Below are 17678 nucleotides of genomic sequence, written 5' to 3'. Positions count from 1 at the left end.
ATTCAGTGTTCTTGTACTTTCCCCAGAAAGATTTGTTTGACAGAAATTATGCACCAACTTTTTGGTACAACAGAATTAGTTTTTTTGCTTATTGGCAGACTCACTAGAAATAACAGCTTGAGTCATAGAGTCTGAAGTATCCCAGCCAAACATCAGGGGTGAGGTAATTGACGTGTTTCTGGGAATCTTGACTAGGTGCAGCCCTGTAGATGAACAGAAGGCTATATTTACCAGTGCTGTGAAGCTGATGCCTTTCACGACTGCTAAATCCACACGCAAGTTTTTGTAGGTTAAATTTATGATGTGTAAAATAGCTCATTAAATAACTGGCATGAAACGTCACACGTGGAGCTGTCTAAAACTTTCCAGCTATGCAGATTTGAGGTACGTTTATTGTTGGACCATGTTACTTTCCTTGAACCGTGTGCAGATGGTCAGTATATATGGCCTTACTTAGGAGTCATAAATGAAGCTTCCCACATCTTTCACTCTACCTGTCATAATTTGATTATTCTTTTCTGGACCTGATTTATTACAAAAGCTGTTTGGCCTCAATAGTGAGGAAACAGTTTATGATGCTTTCCTGACCTTGGGTAAAAGCCATTTTTAAATGAATGACTAATCTTGTGGTTCTCAGTCTATTTACTGTTCTGGCCTGCATAGCAGTGCTCTGTGTTCTGTGGGCTACATCCACACTATACACACACACACACAACCTGTATGGCCCTGAGGATGTGACATGGGCCGCGGTTGTGTGCTGGTTGGGCCATGGGTTGAGAACCACTGGACTACGAGTCTCGTCGAGTTTTTACAAACGTAAAATTATCCTTTTGTGTTGGAAAGGGATGCAGTGGTAGGAGAGGAAAGGTGAATACATAATTTATTTTAGTGTAAGTAAATATGAAGGAAGAAATGTGGAAAAACAAAATGAATGCATGTAGTCCATAAGAACATAAGAATGGCAATACTGGGTCAAATTAGTCTGTCTCACTAAGTATCCTGTCTTCTGACAGTGGAGGGTGCCAGATGTTTCAGAGAGCATGAACAGAACAAGGTAATTATTAAGTGATCCATCCCAGGTCATCTAGTCCCAGCTGCTGGCAGTCTGAGGTTTAGGGGTACCCAGAATGTGGGGTTGCATCCCTGACCATCTTGGTTAATAGTTGTCAAGGTTCCTTCCCCACTCTGAACTCTAGGATACAGATGTGGGGACCTGCATGAAAACCCCCCTAAGCTTATTTTTACCATCTTAGGTTAAAACTTCCCCAAGGTACAAACTATTTTACCTTTTGCCCTTGGACTTTATTGCTGCCACCACCAAACGTCTAAAATATATAACAGGGAAAGAGCCCGCTTGGAAACGTCTCATCTTAGCTCATCTTAACTAATTAGCCTCTCGCAGTTTGTATGGTAACTTCCAGTGTGTGTGTGTGTGTGTATATACACACAGAGAGATATAGATAGATAGATAGATCTCTTACTGTTCCATTCTATGTATCCGATGAAGTGCGCTGTAGCCCAGGAAAGCTTATGGTCTAATAAATTTATTAGTCTCTAAGGTGCCACAAGTACTCTTGTTCTTTATATCCACAGTGATTCCAAGATCTCTTTAAGTGGTAAAAGCTAATTTAGACTGCACTTTTTTGTATGGATAGTTGGGATTATGTTTTCCAATGTGCATTTCTTTGCATTTACCAACATTGAAATTCATCTGCCACTTTGTTTCGTGGTCACTCAGTTTAATGAGATCCCTTTATAACTCTTCACTCAACTTTGGACTTAACTATTTTGAGTGATTTTTTTTTTTTAAATTTTGAGTGATTTAAATCACTAGTCAGGAAGACTCAGTTTAATCATGGATTTCTACATAACCGTGTATTCTTGATGGTTATTATAACCTTAATACATATTCTTCACAACTCAGAGATAGATGTAAGTTTCATTTTTAGAAGGTACACACGATACATTTTTAAGTGATTTGTTTTGAAAACTTTTCAGATTAGTTTTACAGCTATATCAGAAAATGAACGATTGTTTAGATATTTCAAATACCAAAGGTAATTGAAGCAGATATTTATTAAGTCATTGGGAAGTGAACTATCTCCAATTCAACAGGTTAATCGTTAATATTTGGAGGATTTTCTTGCCATGCTATATTAGGAGGAAAACATCAACAGACAGATATTTAAATTGTTTTATTTAACTAAAACAACGTTATGTGTTCTGGATTTTTTTCTTCAACAGCAAACATATAATATTTTAACAAAACAAGCATATGAATTTTTGAATTTAGTTAAACATTCACTTTTTTTTAAATGAGGTTTGTTTTTGTCATTGTTTTCAACTAAAAGAGTTAAATGAAATTTAAAAAAAAAACAACAAAAATTAAATTGACTCTGTCAGCCAGGTCAAGATGAGAAACTTAAAATATTGGCTTCTGCAGCTAAATCAGTCGTCTTTGCCTTCATTTTCCTGTTTGTTCGCTTTCTTGCTTTTTCAGGTCCCAAACGATTTCTCAATTTGGAATGAATTAGTCCAAAGGAAGAAAATATTCTTTCTACACCGGCAGAAGAAGCTACTGCTGTTAAAAGTGAGATTATCACTTCAACAGTCTCTGAATCCAAGTGCTTAAGTGACTTTCTTTAAAACATCATCAGCAAACATATATTTCTTGACTGGTTCACCCTTAGCTCTGAAGTTCATTATAGTGGCATTATGGAGGGATGATTGCTGGATGTCTATGTCATAGCCAGCTCTTCTTCAGCAGTTAAGGTTTGACCCTGGCACCGAGTATTGAGAATATCGGCAAGAAAATGAGCTGGAGATAGTGCTTGTCGTATCGTTTTTTTAATGCTTGTAATGTAACTCTGTCAGTGCATATTTCTCTTTTTAAGATCTCGCTCAGTTCCTTCCAAATTTCAACAGCGTCAGCAATAAAACAGCTATTTCCTTGCATTTTGTTCAGGGTTACAGAAATAGGCTTCAGGGTACTCAGCATGTGTTCAATGTTTCTCTTAAGCCTAATGATGAGAACTTTGGCTGTGACAGTGTCATCTGTTTTTTCACAATTTTGTTCACAAACTGTCATCAAATTAGGCCAGTTCTTGATATAGTGTTCAAAACAGTTCACTACTGAGTTCCATAGCACGTTTTGTGGGAGAGTTAGCTTGGTTCCTCCCACTTTTTTTCAGAGCAGCTGCTGCAAAGTGGTTGTTAGGGAAGTATGTTGCAATTTCAACATTAGCCTTTATTTCTGGAACACTGAAGTCTTTGGCTAGGAGGTGCATCAAATGAGCCCTGCAACCAAATGTTATTAGCTTGGGACTCTCTTCTAAATAATTTCTTCTCATCTTGGATACATTTGCAGCATTGTCTGTGACTAAGGTGCTTACTAGACATTTGAATTTTTTTCCACGGTTTGTTATAGGTTTTACTGCTACTTCTTGTTTACTGCTACTTCTTGTAAGTATTCTGCTGTGTGTGCATTTCCAGATGTATCAATTGTTTCTGTAAGGGAATGTCTTCCTTTCTTCTGTTGTCACACAAGCACATACAAAAGGATTATTGTGGACATTGCTCCACCCATCAAGACTCAGGTTAACCATTTCAACCTCTAGACCTTTTGCACGTTGCTCAGTTTTTTCTTTCGTACACTTCATCCAGCAATTTGCCTGCGACATCTGCTCTCTTGGGTGGTCTGTATCCTGGTCTTAATGACTGAACCATGTTAATGAAGTGTGGGTTCTCAGTCATACTGATAGTTTGTTGCATAAACAAACAGGGCAATTTCTTCATCAATTACCTCTTTTTGTAGCCTGCTGATTCTTATCACAAATTTATCTATGGTGGTTTCTGGATGATGGTGATTTTTTTTTTCTTTTTGCTACAGGTGATATAGTGTGGTTGTGACATACATGATGTGACTGAAACACTATCATTGGCAGATAACTCTGAAACTATAGAAAATGATGATGATCTTGAAGGTGGATAGTCTTCAGAATCCTGTATGTTGAGGATGGATTTTCATAAACAAAATAAGTCAATGCAGTTATTTAATTATTCTAACCATATGGCTCATTTAGTGTTACTCATTGCATTCACTGACACTCAGTACTACTTTAAAGCTGAAATTTGTAAAAGGAAGATCTGCCTGTTTCAGCTATTTTATGTTTTATCATAACTGCATCTAAAATGCTAGTACCATAGAATAACAACTATATTTTTTGCTCAAACATGAGAATTCAGGAATAGTCCAGAAGGAAGACAGGCAGTCCTTAAGAAAGAAGTATGAAATAAAAAAGTTTACCAATCTGAAGATCCTGCATGTTCAGACAAGTTCCTGTCATCATCTTCAACACAGCTTCCTCCTGAGAAGGAACATTTCTCATGATGTTTCATTCAGGCAACCAGGCCTTGCATTTCTTTGTTGCTCTGTTTGCATTTTGCACGCATGCCTGTCCTACCCACAAGCAGAGGAACTTCGTTACAATATTCTCAACCTGGTTCTCTTTAACAGCCTGTTGGCATTATAGGTTCCCTTCTCATGAGAGAATGGTATGGTAGATCTCAAATCAATGAAGGCTACACTCAGAAAGACCTCTAGACTTCTGGAATATGCTGCCCAAGCAGTTTCACTTTGGTTTCTCCTGCCTGTCCCTCCCTTTTCCCATTTATCTCTAGACTTCTTCTCCTTGGCCAGGTCTATTCCACCCCCAACCATCTTCTATGCATTGAACTTTTTGAAACTTTGCACTTTTAGAGAGATAAGGGATTGACTCCGTGTACACAAATTTGCACAGCGACAGTAGGGTTGAGGTCTGTTGTTTCTCACCTCTATATATTTATTTATTTATTCAAAAACATTTTTGCTGTTAACAAGCATGTTTATCTCTGGAGAAACAAATCCACAGTTTGAGAACTGCAAAACTAAGCATCTCTGATGGTATCTTTTAGACTGAGTCTGGATGCTAAATTGAGCTCTGTTGGAGCCAAGGTAGGCACATGGCCCCTTCACAAGGTAGATGAGACATTTGTGGGATCCTTTTTGAATCTCTTTCCCTGCTGCTACTGCTGTCTCAGCTACCTGCTTGTTCTAGTCCCCTAAATCTGTGAGTGTCTGTCATTCTTAGGTATTTTTACAGTATTGTTTTTTCATTGGTCAGTTAGGTTTCAGTGTTCATGATGTTGGATTCCAACTGATCAATCAAAACTGTACTGTGGCATGAAATTCACACAGTGGAAGTATCATTCCTTAGCATGTTGACCCTGCCCCGGAGACGAACTCTGGTAATTTGAGCTAAATCAGTACCTCTCATGATGAGAAATTAGGCTAAATAAAAGTTGGTTTCCTTAGTTTGTAGCAGATGATTTCTAAATCTTGCTCAGGAGCAATTAATTTTGCTGAGTAGTAAAGTTCTGAGACTGGCGAGGCAGCAGGAAAATCCAGTTGATACAGAAGTCTGCAGCATGTTTCTTCCGCAACACAGGGCCTTTATCACAAACACATTAAACCTCTCCTCTGCTCCCAACATTGGCTTCCCTTAGAATACTGAATCAAGTTCAAGGCCTTTGTCCTTGTCTCCATTTGTAAATAGATAAGTGAAAATATTCAGGAGTAAAATGCTAACATAAAAAAATCCCTGCTTCATAATTTATGCTGTGTAACTCTTAGTCTGTGCAGATTAGATATCTACTCAGTTTGATCAATTGACTTTTTTGGACATGAGTTTGGTTGCTTGTGTACATAATTGAACATCCACATGGTTCAATTTTGGAAGCTAGACCCAGGCTCTTAAAAATTTGCAACCAACATGTTTTGCCAAATGAAAGATTATGAAAATATGCCCTCAGTTGTAAAAGCACTTTGAGCTACATGGATGATGAGCCCTGTTTAAATGAGAAGTATTACTGTTTTATCATTTCAAGGTGTGCCAACACTGAGATTTCTATATCAGATTCACTAAGAACAATGAATGGTATTGTAAAAAGCAGTTACAGCCTTTTGAAAAACTGAAGGGCTTCCAGAAAGCCTGGTGATTATGTTTAGACCAAAGAAAAAGGTAAGAGCTAAATGTATATACTTAAAGTGTATAACTATATATAATTCCAGATTTTTTCTTTAATAACAAATATTTCATAATTCTTGCAACTACTAGTAGTGTTTTTATAAATATTAACATTTTTAAATAGTCCGACTCGGCCAAATAAAAAAAGTATGTTTTTTTTATCATCTAAAGTGAAATTTGCTTGGAAAGAAAACTGAGGCCTTAAAATTTGAAGATAGAAATTTAAGTGGAGTTTCTTTGGACCTGTGTAGCATTGATACAAGAAATATGAATTTTTGTGCCCAACAAAAGTACCTTTTTAAAATTAATCTTTATCACAAAAGTGCAAAAAAAAAAAAGCGGGGGGCAATGTTCCCTCTAATTATTGGCAGGCCGCGTGTGCAAAAAATTTCTTCTGTACAAATTTTTTAAGCAGAGTTCAAATTTGTGCGCCATGAGGAAAATGCGCACAAGCGAGTAAAATGCTTATACATTTAAAAAGCTTTAGTTGCAATTTGTGGTGATAATAGTTTTACACCATGTTGTTTTATAAATGTCATTTTTAAATACTTAGGAAATTTAACCTCCTTTCCCTTCCCCCCCCTTGCCAGCTAGTAGAATCTGGCTGTGTTGATAGATGACGGGCGAAGAATGTCAAAAGTCGCCCATAAATGATATTTCAGCCTGGCTCCAATGTAGTATTTCATTTTTTGTGCGCGTGGTGTTTAGGATCTGTGTGCAGCTTAGAACAGCTTAGAGGGAACAGTGGCAGGGAGGTGGAGATTTACCACCCTTTTTAGGAATACAAAATCAATACATAGAAGTGGTGGATGGAAGTCGCCAATGCATTAAAAAAAAGTAATTAAATTTATACATGTCTGACACTAACTTTTAAAATATTCTATTATATATCAAGAGATTTGTTATAGAAAAGTGTGCACTGTTACAATTTTTAACTCCAAGTTCCTGTTTGGAATAGAAATTGGTAGATTTCTTTTACTGACTAGAAGCAAAAGATATTGTCTGTCTGTCTGAAAAATGGGAGCCCTGCCAGAATGCAGGAGGAAAAAGTCTTTTTCTTCGTCTTAAAAATATAAATAAAATAAAATTAAGGTTTGTGTGTACAATCAATGCCCAAGAATTAGTAAGTAGTGTGCCAGCAGATATTATGGAAAGAATGCTGCTGCTAATATGAAAAAAAGGTTGAAATTCTGTTTTAAAAGCTAAATTTAATAGCTTCCCTTTTTAAAGTGAAGGTTTTATTTGATGTCTGAACACAAATCAACTTGTTTTTCAATAACATTTTTATCTATAGAATTTTAATGGCTGCCACAGCTGAAAGTCTGTAATTGCTTATTGTCATCTTTAGAGTGATATTTATGTTATGAGACATGTGCTCTTCAGTCTTCATGGTGTAAAGTGTGCTGTGCATGTACTTCAAGCATGGAGAAATATAGCATATTAATTTGTAAAATTCAGTTTAAAAAGGTTAATTTTTAAAAAAATTCTCCTGATTTACAGCTTCACTGATGTGGTGGAGTCAATGATAGGTACTGCTTTTCGGTGTTGTGTCTAATGTTTTGGCACTGCCAGGTAATTTTAGGCCCTAGTTTTAGGAGGTTTTTTAAAGTAGCTTTGAAAAGGAAATTATATTAACCTACCAGTAGTAAAACCCAAGATAAAAAGCATCCGTGTATTGCTCAACACTTCACCAAAAGTGGCTTTATATTGATTTCAGGATACGCCAATAGGATTGGCTCCTACAGCATAGAAGTTAGGTGTTAGTACATGAGAGTAAGAAAGTGAAACAGACTATAAATGGAAGTAACAATAGCTACACTTTGTTTATTTGTTTATTTTTTATTGTTTGGGCTGAATGAAGGGCAAAAACTTAATGCTATAATTGATGAAAATATATCTTAATTTTAATTCTCTAAGGTAGTATTAAAATGTATAATATATTACCAGGTATTTTTTATGAGGCAGTTCCCCTGTTACCTGTATGAGGTTATTAAAAGTTTAATAACATATGCTTATGGTCTTATTGCTCAGGACACGGGAGGATTTTATACGACTTTTTCTTTTTTTCCTCTTTTGTCCCCCTAGGCAAAATTCTTCATCAGTGTCATTTGTAGCCTTCCTCTTTCAGTGAATGGAAAACATTTCCCTATAAAGTAGAATTGATTTCCTGTTAATTGTGTGGCCTATGGTATCAATATTGGCAGCTGTTGCACATTATCACTAGTAATTCTATTTAAAAAGAAAAACAAAACAAAAACTCACTGTACGTGTCGACTGGCTTCTGGTAGAGTCTGTGTTTTGTAGCTCTATGTTTTTCCTTCTAACCATATTTCCCTAAGCTCTTAATAGTATGGGTTGATGTATTTATAGTTTGTTGGTCAAGATATGAAGATATTGAGTTCAGATGAAATTTAAAAATAGCATTGCTAATATTGCCAACAATAAAGGCAGTTGTGCCTTTTGAAATATTTTAGCTTTAAGGATGGGGAGGGGGAAGGTTTTCTGAATTAGTTTATCAAGCAATATCTCTGTTTTTTGTAAAGTTTAGGGTGTTGGTTTTTTTAAAGTGAATTATGAGATTGTGGTATAGGCCATTGTAAAAAGAGAAAATTTTTAAAAAACCTATCTAAATGTCTTTTCCTACCTTTTCTGACACATTCTAGGAAGAAGAGTGACTTTAGAGTGAATATAGAGTAATATGGTTATTTTATCAGCAAAACTAAACTTTGAACATTGCCTTCCTTATATTGATAAGACAGAAGTTTTTATTTGAAAACGTTTGAGGCATGTTGTTAAATATTTTTCAAAGTACCAAATGAAGATACAAACATATTGAAACAATAGCCAAACTTCATAGGTCCCTCTTTGAACACTTTCCAGTTCACAAATACTTTACAAGACAAAGAGGAAAACAGTAAAACAACTTTTTCTTCAAAGAGTCTTATTAAAATGATTTCCATTTTAACCAAACCTCCATACTCTGATAGCTGTCTATATTTCTTCACTCCAGTATCTAATCTTAATCAAGACTTCTGATTACCAAAATTTTTTTTTTTTTTAATCAGCAGGTGAAATAAATAGGAAGGTGCAAGTCTTCCTGTTTTGCATAGCATACTGTTTGGCTAGGTTTAACAAGGCAGTCTAGATGGCTTTTCTCTTGGTGTATGCTTAAAAAGGATGTGAAAGGCACAACTACCCACTAAGTCAATATGCAAAAGGCCCGAGGTTGTGTCCAAATCTGTCTTCCTCATAGCACTATTTTCCTCTGCTGTTATCCATCAGGCTTGACAGCCTGAAACTGATTTATTTCTTTGTTCAGAGTTCCAAGTGTTCTCTGACTTAATTGAAAGCAAAGAATTTTTGATGGTTTTATTAAAATGAAATAAATGAATTTTTCTGTTAAACTGTGAACATTTGGGCCAATTTCCCTTTTCAGTTTGTGGCAGACTACTCTATTTTGGTGTCTCTTGAGTTTTCACATTACTGTACTAATGACAGTAACATAATTAAGTCATATTCAGGAGTTTGGGAATAGCTTTGGGGCTTTGACTAACACTATTTCAATTTGAATAATACTATGTGTGAATCACTCTGATTTAAGCTTTAATAAACTCAATTAATTTATAGACTTTTCTGTGGTTTTGTCATATCACGTCTTTTCACGTTCAACGGGTCAATGAGACTCTCCAGCATGGTCTGACAACTGCTGACTTGTAGATTTGAAAGAAAAGGCTGACTTTTTAAATTTGACTCCTTGTTTTTGTAAATGTTTTTTATATTATCTATAGTGCTCCATGTCCACTGAATTATTTCATTTCATATTATAGTGTCCGTATAGGACAAGAAGTAATTGGCTTAATCAGGGAGATTTAGGTTAGATGTTGGGAAAAATATTCTAATTATAAGGATAATTAAGCACTGGAATAGGCTTCCATGGGAGGTTATGAAATCCCTATCACTGGACATTTTTACAAACCGGTTAGATAAACTACTTCCAGGGATGCCCTGGGTATTCTTGGTCCTGCCTCAGCGCAGGGGGTTGGACTCTCCAGGTCCCTTCCAGCTCTACATTTTTAGAATTCTGTGATTGTACAAAATTATTTACTAGCATCAGTCTTGGTCCATGCCTGATGTTTGGTCTCTTGCAGCTTGGCAGGATGTTGAGTAGGCCTGGCTTGACATGTAATAGAACTGTACAATTTTTCAAAGTGTCTGACTAGACTGTACATTAAGTATGTAAAATATATTAAGGTCCAGTTTATCAGAAGAATATATCAGCTTTTTCTTTTTCTGGACTGAAATCTTTTATCATTATCTTTTAAGAAGTGAAATACTAATAATACATTCCATTAGAATTATTTTCATATAGTAATGAATGAATTCACATTAGTAATGTGGTGTGGACATTTATTTTCTAGAACAAAATCTCAAATCAAAATGGACACTTGGCATACTGTATACTTGTAGGAGTAAAGTATTGGACTGTTCAGTAGCATTTTAAAGTTGTAACATCTTCATTTCAAAAGAGCTTGTATTTTACAAACAGCAGTACTGAAATGCTATCAACTTGAAGCCTGAAACATAAAATCTAGTTTTCCCCATCTTGGCGCACACAATACCAGTTGCTATAGTACATGAAATTATATAGGCCTTTAAAAAAAATCTAGCTACAGTATTTATGATTAAGTTGGGAGGGTGCATTTTTGAACTTGCTTTATTTATTTATTTTTTTAAATGTGAAAAATATTTTTGTCATTATTGTATGAGTTTAACTCAAGTAGTTCGTTTTCCTTTCTAAACAGGATAGAAAGAGATTTCCAGAATTCAGCAAAGATGAATATGGTCAAGAGAATCATGGGCCGGCCACGGCAGGAGGAGTGTAGCCCTCAGGATAATGCTCTAGGGTTGATGCACCTGCGCCGACTCTTCACAGAACTTTGTCATCCTCCTCGGCACATGACCCAGAAAGAACAGGAAGAAAAACTTTACATGATGCTGCCAGTGTTTAACAGGGTAAGCCAGGTGATCTGATGAGAGACTTTTCTGGTGCTGGCTAAAGTCTTGTCTACAGTGGAGGAGAGTGTGGAGTAGCTCATGTGCACTAACTACTCTGTACTAACTCGCTGCAAAGATAAATTCACACCCTATCTCACTCCACACTAATTTCCTTGTGTAGATAAGTCCTAAGAGTACTTACAATCTAAATTTGGTGGAGATTGTTTTCCTTTAGAATTGAAGGGATTGGGAATATACAGTGGAAACACAATAGAAATTATAAATTTTGTGTTGCCAACATTTTCCTTTTTTGATGTTAAAAGTAATGTTATGTTAGGAAATCTCTAAGGATGCACAACAGCCTGAGGTTATGTTCCCTTTTATTAACTCTTCATTCTAAAGTAGGGATCAAAACTAGCTTCTAGATTGTCCCAGAACTATTTTGAAAATCTTGCTTTCACATGAGAGTTTGAGTCTGCATGTTCAAAAGCCCAGGTTATATTCAGACTCAGAAATGATTCACTTGATGTTGACACTTCTTTCAGTTGCCAGTGCCAGTTGTGATGCCACATTACACTGGAAAAACCCAAGTCCCCAGCCCAGAGAGGTTTTCTTTATAACCTTTTGTCTTTTGTCACTCAGTTATTGTGCTACTTTAATATAAGTAGTTCTTTTGAGGACTGTTTCAGGTACTTTGGAGGGCACCATGTATTTCTGAAGTATAGTACTACCTATCCACTAGAGAGAGATCTAGGAATGCAATTGTTTGGGTTTTTTTGCAGGTATATGCTTGTATATACTATTAGGGAGGATTGGAAGCATCAGCAAATTGAAGATCAAACATTTCAATAAGCAAGCCTGAAAAGAAAAGTTGTTTATCAAACTCAAAAAAATAAAATAACCTAAAATTGGCTTGTTAAAGGTTTTCATTTGTACAGTGTGATTAAACTGGTTACATGCTGTTTAGAATGACCAAACCAATGTCAAAATACATCTTTAATGTAGTTTTCTAGGCAGTTTACACATTGGCACCACAGTTTGCTGCCATACAACACACTCTTCTTTCAGGAACAAAGGATTTGTAATATTGAATGGACCTATTAAGTAGCATGATCAAGTAGATAGGTCTCCTGAGTCCCAATCTAGTTCCCCGGGTTCTATTCCCAGCTCTGCCACTGATCATGCTATGTGAGCTTGGCCGAGTTCTCTCTTTGCCTCCATTTCACAGCCCACCTTTTATCTTGTTATAAGACCTTTTTGGGCATGGACTATGTGTGTAGAATACCCAACATAATGGAGCTTTGATCTTGGTTGGAGCTTGTAAGTGCTACTGTAATACTAATAAATCTGTGATCCATCAGTAGGTGATACTTTAAAAAGTAAATAATATCTTATACACATGATGAATCACTTAGTTGTAAACATGTGGGGGAGAAAGTTCCTTCCTGATCCGTACCATAACTCGATTTGAGTACTATGATGGTACATTGTTTTATCTAGAAATTCTATTGCTGATTAAATTAACTGTTACTTTCTTTTAAAACCAGCTACAATAATTGTGTGTAGACACAGACAACAAGCTGTCTTCAGTGTCTCTGCACGGGACCTTGCAGACTTGAAGGAGAAAAATAACAAAATCCATCATTAGCTCCTTCTGCTTCTTGTCTCTGTTTCCTCATCTCTCCCTGTAATCATGTCTCCTTTACACTAGTCACTGACTCCAATCTCTTTGAAAGGAATGTGCTCTTAAAATCCATTTCAGTTTGGTTGCTGCCCTCTCCTCTCCCCAGAACCTCTGTTACTAATATCTCAAATGGTTCTCCCTGGCTAACTGTCTGGTCCTTGATTTTACCCTTATCCTCTTTGGCCTTTATTAGTGTTGATCACTTCCTTCTCTTGGACATCTCTTTTCCTTTGTTTTTGTGGGCCTCTCCTTTCGTGGTTCTCTGTTAATTCTTCTGACTGCTCTTTCAGCCTTATCTTTGATATGGCTCTTCTCCTTTTGTCTCTGTAGAAGTCTGAGTTCTGCCTATGTTCCCCTCACTTTTTCCTTTGATGACCTCATGTGCATCCACGTTTTGTTACTTCTGTGCTGAAGACACATTCCTTTTCTTCTGTCTCATAAACTTATTGGTCTCATGTATCCGACTTTTCAGCTTGTCATATTCTAGGGCGTACTGCTGTGTAAATTCAATCCAGCCATAACTGATCTCTGACCTGCAAATCCATGGATATCTGTGGACCATTTTGCCATGTTCTGGTGCTGCATATACTGCTGGATAATGCGTGTGGTGTTTAATGTGCTCCTAATTGCCAAAGTGAGCTGAGCGGCCTCCATGCTTGCCTTGGTATGGCGTCCGCACAGAAAAAAGGCGCGGAACGATTGTCTGCCGTTGCTCTGACAGAGGGAGGGGTGACTGACGACACGGCTTACAGGGTTGGCTTCAGGGAGCTAAAATCAACAAAGGGGGTGCCTGTACATCAAGGAGTATTTCAGGCAGGACTGCACGGAGGGTTCCAATAAGAAATGGTGCACCTAAGTTATCGTTCTTATTGGAACAAGGAGGTTAGCCTGGCCTCTGATTTATACATGGCTAGATTTACCTCACTGCACCTTCTCTGTGAGTGACTGCAGTGTGATCTAGAGGAATGAGTCCCCTAGACAGGGGAGGAGGCAAATGAGTACAAAACAAATCTGGTCTATTTCTTGTTCTGACCCACTCCATCTATCTTTTACATCTTTGGCTGGCAGCAGACGGTGCAGAAGGACTGCATGCCATCCACATCTCATGGCTGCTTGGCAGAAGAGGGTACAGTACGCCTGCTAGCCATCTTCATCTCTTGCCTGCCTGGCATAAGATGGTACAATACGACTGCTAGCAATCCTCATCTCTTGCCTGCCTGGCAGAAGATGGTACAGTACGACTGCTAGCAGTCCGTTTCGCCTGCCCGCTCACCATAAGACGGTTCAATAGGACTGACTGCAGGACTAAAGAGAATGACCTGGTCAAGTCACTCCAAATTTAGTCCCTGCGCCCATGTCTGCCCAGGCGCTCCCAGCCGACGTGGCCAGGAGCACCTCGGACACGACGAGGACGACTACCAGTCGTATTGCACCGTCTGCTGCCAGAAGGCAATGGGTTGCTGCTACTGTGCAGCAAAGCCGTACCGCGTCTGCCAGCACCCAGGAGACCTAGGGTGACGGTTACCTGAGCGGGCTCCATGCTTGCCGTGGTATGGCGTCTGCACAGGTAACTCAGGAAAAAAGGCGCAAAATGATTGTCTGCCCTTGCTTTCACGGAGGGAGGGAGGGAACGGGGGCCTGACGACACGTACCCAGAACCACCCGCGACAATGTTTTAGCCCCATCAGGCATTGGGATCTCAACCCAGAATTCCAATGGGCAGCGGAGACTGCGGGAACAGTGGGATAGCTACCCACAGTGCAACGCTCCGGAAGTCGACTCTAGCCTTGGTACTGTGGAAGCGCTCCGCCGAGTTAATGCACTTAATGCACTTAGAGCATTTTCTGTGGGGACACACACACTCGAATATATAAAACTGATTTCTAAAAAACCGACTTCTATAAATTCGACTTTATTCCTTAGTGTAGACATACCCTAAGTTAATCTATGCTCTGCAGTAGCGGTATAAGGAACTGAGGTGGCAGTTGCTGCTGCTTCTCGGTTTTTATAGCCTCACCTTCAGAACGTACTTGAACATTAAGGGGAGGCATAAGAGGGGTGCATGAGTGCTCTAGCAGACACTACTTACAGAAGATTCCACTGTTCTGCTACACTGGTGCCTGTCCCAAGAGTGTAAATATGAAGAGTCCATCTCAAAGAACTCCAGTGCCAGATAAATAGCCCTTGTTTTGGGCATCTGAATAAAACTTCATTTTCAAAAGGACTGAACATCCAGTACACCCCTTATATTCAAGGGGAAAATCAGAGCATGGTTATTTAAATGCCTAGAAAATAGAGATAATGGCTTGATTTTCAGATGTGTAGTGTACCTGAAGTTCTCATTCGTGTCAGTGGGAGGTGTACGTGTTTAGCAACTTTGAATAATGAGGCCATAAGTGTCTGAGTTTAGGCATCAAAACTGGAAGACTTTGACATTTCTAGTTTTCCTTTTGCAGAGCTTACAAACTAGTGCAAGTAATAGGCATCCTCCTCACTTTTGTCCTCCCTCAGACCTCACTGCTGCTGCAAAGAGAAGAGGTCTACCCCTTCTTTGCTAGCTTCCATTTTTCTTGGGTCCTCCTTTCTCGTGAATAACTGTAGTGCCTGTCTCTTCCCAAAGTGCTGCATCATGAAGCTAATGTGATACTTGAGTTTCAGTACTTCTGTTTTATTGCTGCCTAGAGTTCTGAATAGCAGAAGAGAAACAGAAAAGAGCATTGGCAAGTTAAAAAACTGTATCAGAGTGAAAGTTCTGAGCAGTGTTAAAGATAGTGGAGCAGGCTCAGGAACACAACCCTCCATTGGCTTCACTCATATTTAGAAAGCTAACTTTGCAACCATAAGGGGTAAAAATTTAACTTTTTAAAAAAAAATGGGTGTTCAGATTCTTCGTAAGTTGACAAAATTGGTCTGCTTATTCACCGGGACAGACGGATTTGTCACGCCCTGATCTAACACAATGTGTTGAATTCAAAAACTTCTGTTCAATTGTGTGCTAAATTCCTAATGGTAAAAGAGATTTGGTTGCAAGTGAAAAACTTCAACAGATATTACCACATTACAAAATCTGTTTTCTCTTGTCTTTAGGTGTTTGGAAATGCTCCTCCAAGTACAATGACAGAAAAATTCTCTGACCTCCTCCAGTTTACTACACAAGTATCACGATTGATGGTGACAGAAATTCGACGGAGAGCATCAAATAAGTCCACAGGTAGTGCATGGGGTGACAGACTGGGCCTTGTAAAGTGTGTGTTGTGCATTCCAGAGAAGTCAGTAATGTGCCAATGAGCTCTCTTCTGTGAGAGCTGTATGGATGCTTATAAAATGAATATTGGGAGGGTGCAGCATGTATTTATAGGTTTTTACACTCAGATATGTTATCTCTAAAAGCATTTCTAAAGCACCGTAGCTAATTATTATCACAAGATAATAGCAAGTTCATTCCAAAATAAGACAAAAATCCTCAGACATAGAAAAATGTTGCCATGCTTCTCTTCTGCTCTGTTTGATAAATGGCTTTGCATGGAGGTGAATCTTATATTGTACCTTGAATATGGGAAGTCTTGAGCTCTTCTTGCTTTCCTCTGAGAGTTGCCTAGCAGGCGATTCACAGCTGAGAAGACTCTGTTTCTGTCTTCTGATAGCGTTACCATGTGTTATCTGCTAAGGCTCATTTGTGTCTCTGGTGGTACTGAGGGAGTGGCGGCAGCACAGAGAGAAAAGATCCTGTCCTTTCAATGTTTTAAGGATGAGGACCAGTATCTCAGTTTGGATCTGGTGGTGAATGAAGAGAGAGTGCAGATTGCAGAGTGCTGACGTTAAATGCTCTTATGGTCTGTTCCATTTATGAAGTGGGGTGTTGCGTGTTGGACCAGCTGCAGTTTCCTTCTGTTTCTCAGGTAGACTGAGTTACAGTAATCCACTCCAAATGGCTAAGTGCAACAGGATTCCAAGGTTGTGTATTAAGAAAAATGTGGAATTAGAGAGAATCCAAAGGAGAGCAATGAAAATAAGTAGTTTAGAAACCTGACCTATAAGGTAAGGTTTTTAAAAAAACAAAAACAAAAAAAACTGGGCATGCCTAGACTTGAGAAAAGAAGACAGCCTTCAAATAGGTTAAGGGCTGTTATAAAGAGGATGGTCATTGAATCACTGAATCATAGGGTTGGAACGGACCTCAGGAGATCATCTAGTCCAGCCCCCTGCTTGAAGCAGGACCAATCCCCAATTTTTGCCCCAGATCCCTAAATGGCCCCCTCCAGGATTGAACTCACAACCCTGGGTTTAGCAGGCTAATGCTCAAACCACTGAGCTATCCTTCCCCCCGTGTATGATATGTTATTCTCTATGTCCACTGAAGGTAGGACAAGAATTAATGTGCAGCAAGGGATATTTAGGTTACATAGAAAGATTTTCCTAAAAACTGTAAGGGTAGTTAAGTACTTGAATAGATTACCAAGGGATGTTGAGGAATCCCTATCATTGTAGGTTTTTAAGAACATGTTTGGCAAACACCTGCCACAGATGTTTAAGATTTGCTTGGTCTTGCCTCAGCATGTAGGGGTTGGACTTGAACTGCTTTCCAATCCTAAATTTCCAAGATTCTATGAGTTTTGATGAGTCTGGTACTTCAGTGGACGTTATGCATGTTTATCTTGAGAGAATTTGGTTTGTAAACACGCTTGTAGATCAATAAAAGCTGTTAGTTGTATATTATTGTATATGTTATGTAAAAATCTATACACTTTGAGGTATGAGAAGAAATGATTTTAAGAGAAATTTGGTGCCTTAAAAGGGAGGGGAGTGTGTGCGCGTGTTTTGAGTAAAACTCTGTACTAATCTTGCCTTTAGTTAATTGAAATTGCTTTATCTGTTTTTATAAAAGTTCTGAACAATTGTCTGTATAAATGGAACTTGGCTTATTTGCATGCTAT

At 38.2% G+C, this 17678-nt stretch overlaps 1 protein-coding gene across 6 annotated transcripts in view; it reads left to right on the top strand.

Annotated features, from left to right (window-relative positions):
• The window catches only part of WDFY3 (WD repeat and FYVE domain containing 3), a 306761-nt gene that overhangs the window by 90385 nt on the left and 198698 nt on the right, over window positions 1-17678 (top strand). For all 6 annotated transcript variants that reach the window (XM_075127477.1, XM_048848044.2, XM_048848041.2 and 3 more), the window contains exons 3-4: window positions 10868-11078; window positions 15832-15955. In XM_075127477.1, coding sequence (XP_074983578.1) covers window positions 10899-11078; window positions 15832-15955 — 304 coding nt within the window. In that variant the 5' untranslated portion in view covers window positions 10868-10898. The remainder of the gene's footprint in view (window positions 1-10867; window positions 11079-15831; window positions 15956-17678) is intronic.

The sequence above is a fragment of the Caretta caretta genome, chromosome 4 (genome assembly GCF_965140235.1).
Source record: "Caretta caretta isolate rCarCar2 chromosome 4, rCarCar1.hap1, whole genome shotgun sequence".
Lineage (NCBI taxonomy): Eukaryota > Metazoa > Chordata > Testudines > Cheloniidae > Caretta > Caretta caretta.
Note: the sequence above shows the minus strand (reverse complement) of the source record. Positions and strands in the feature narration are given on the sequence as shown.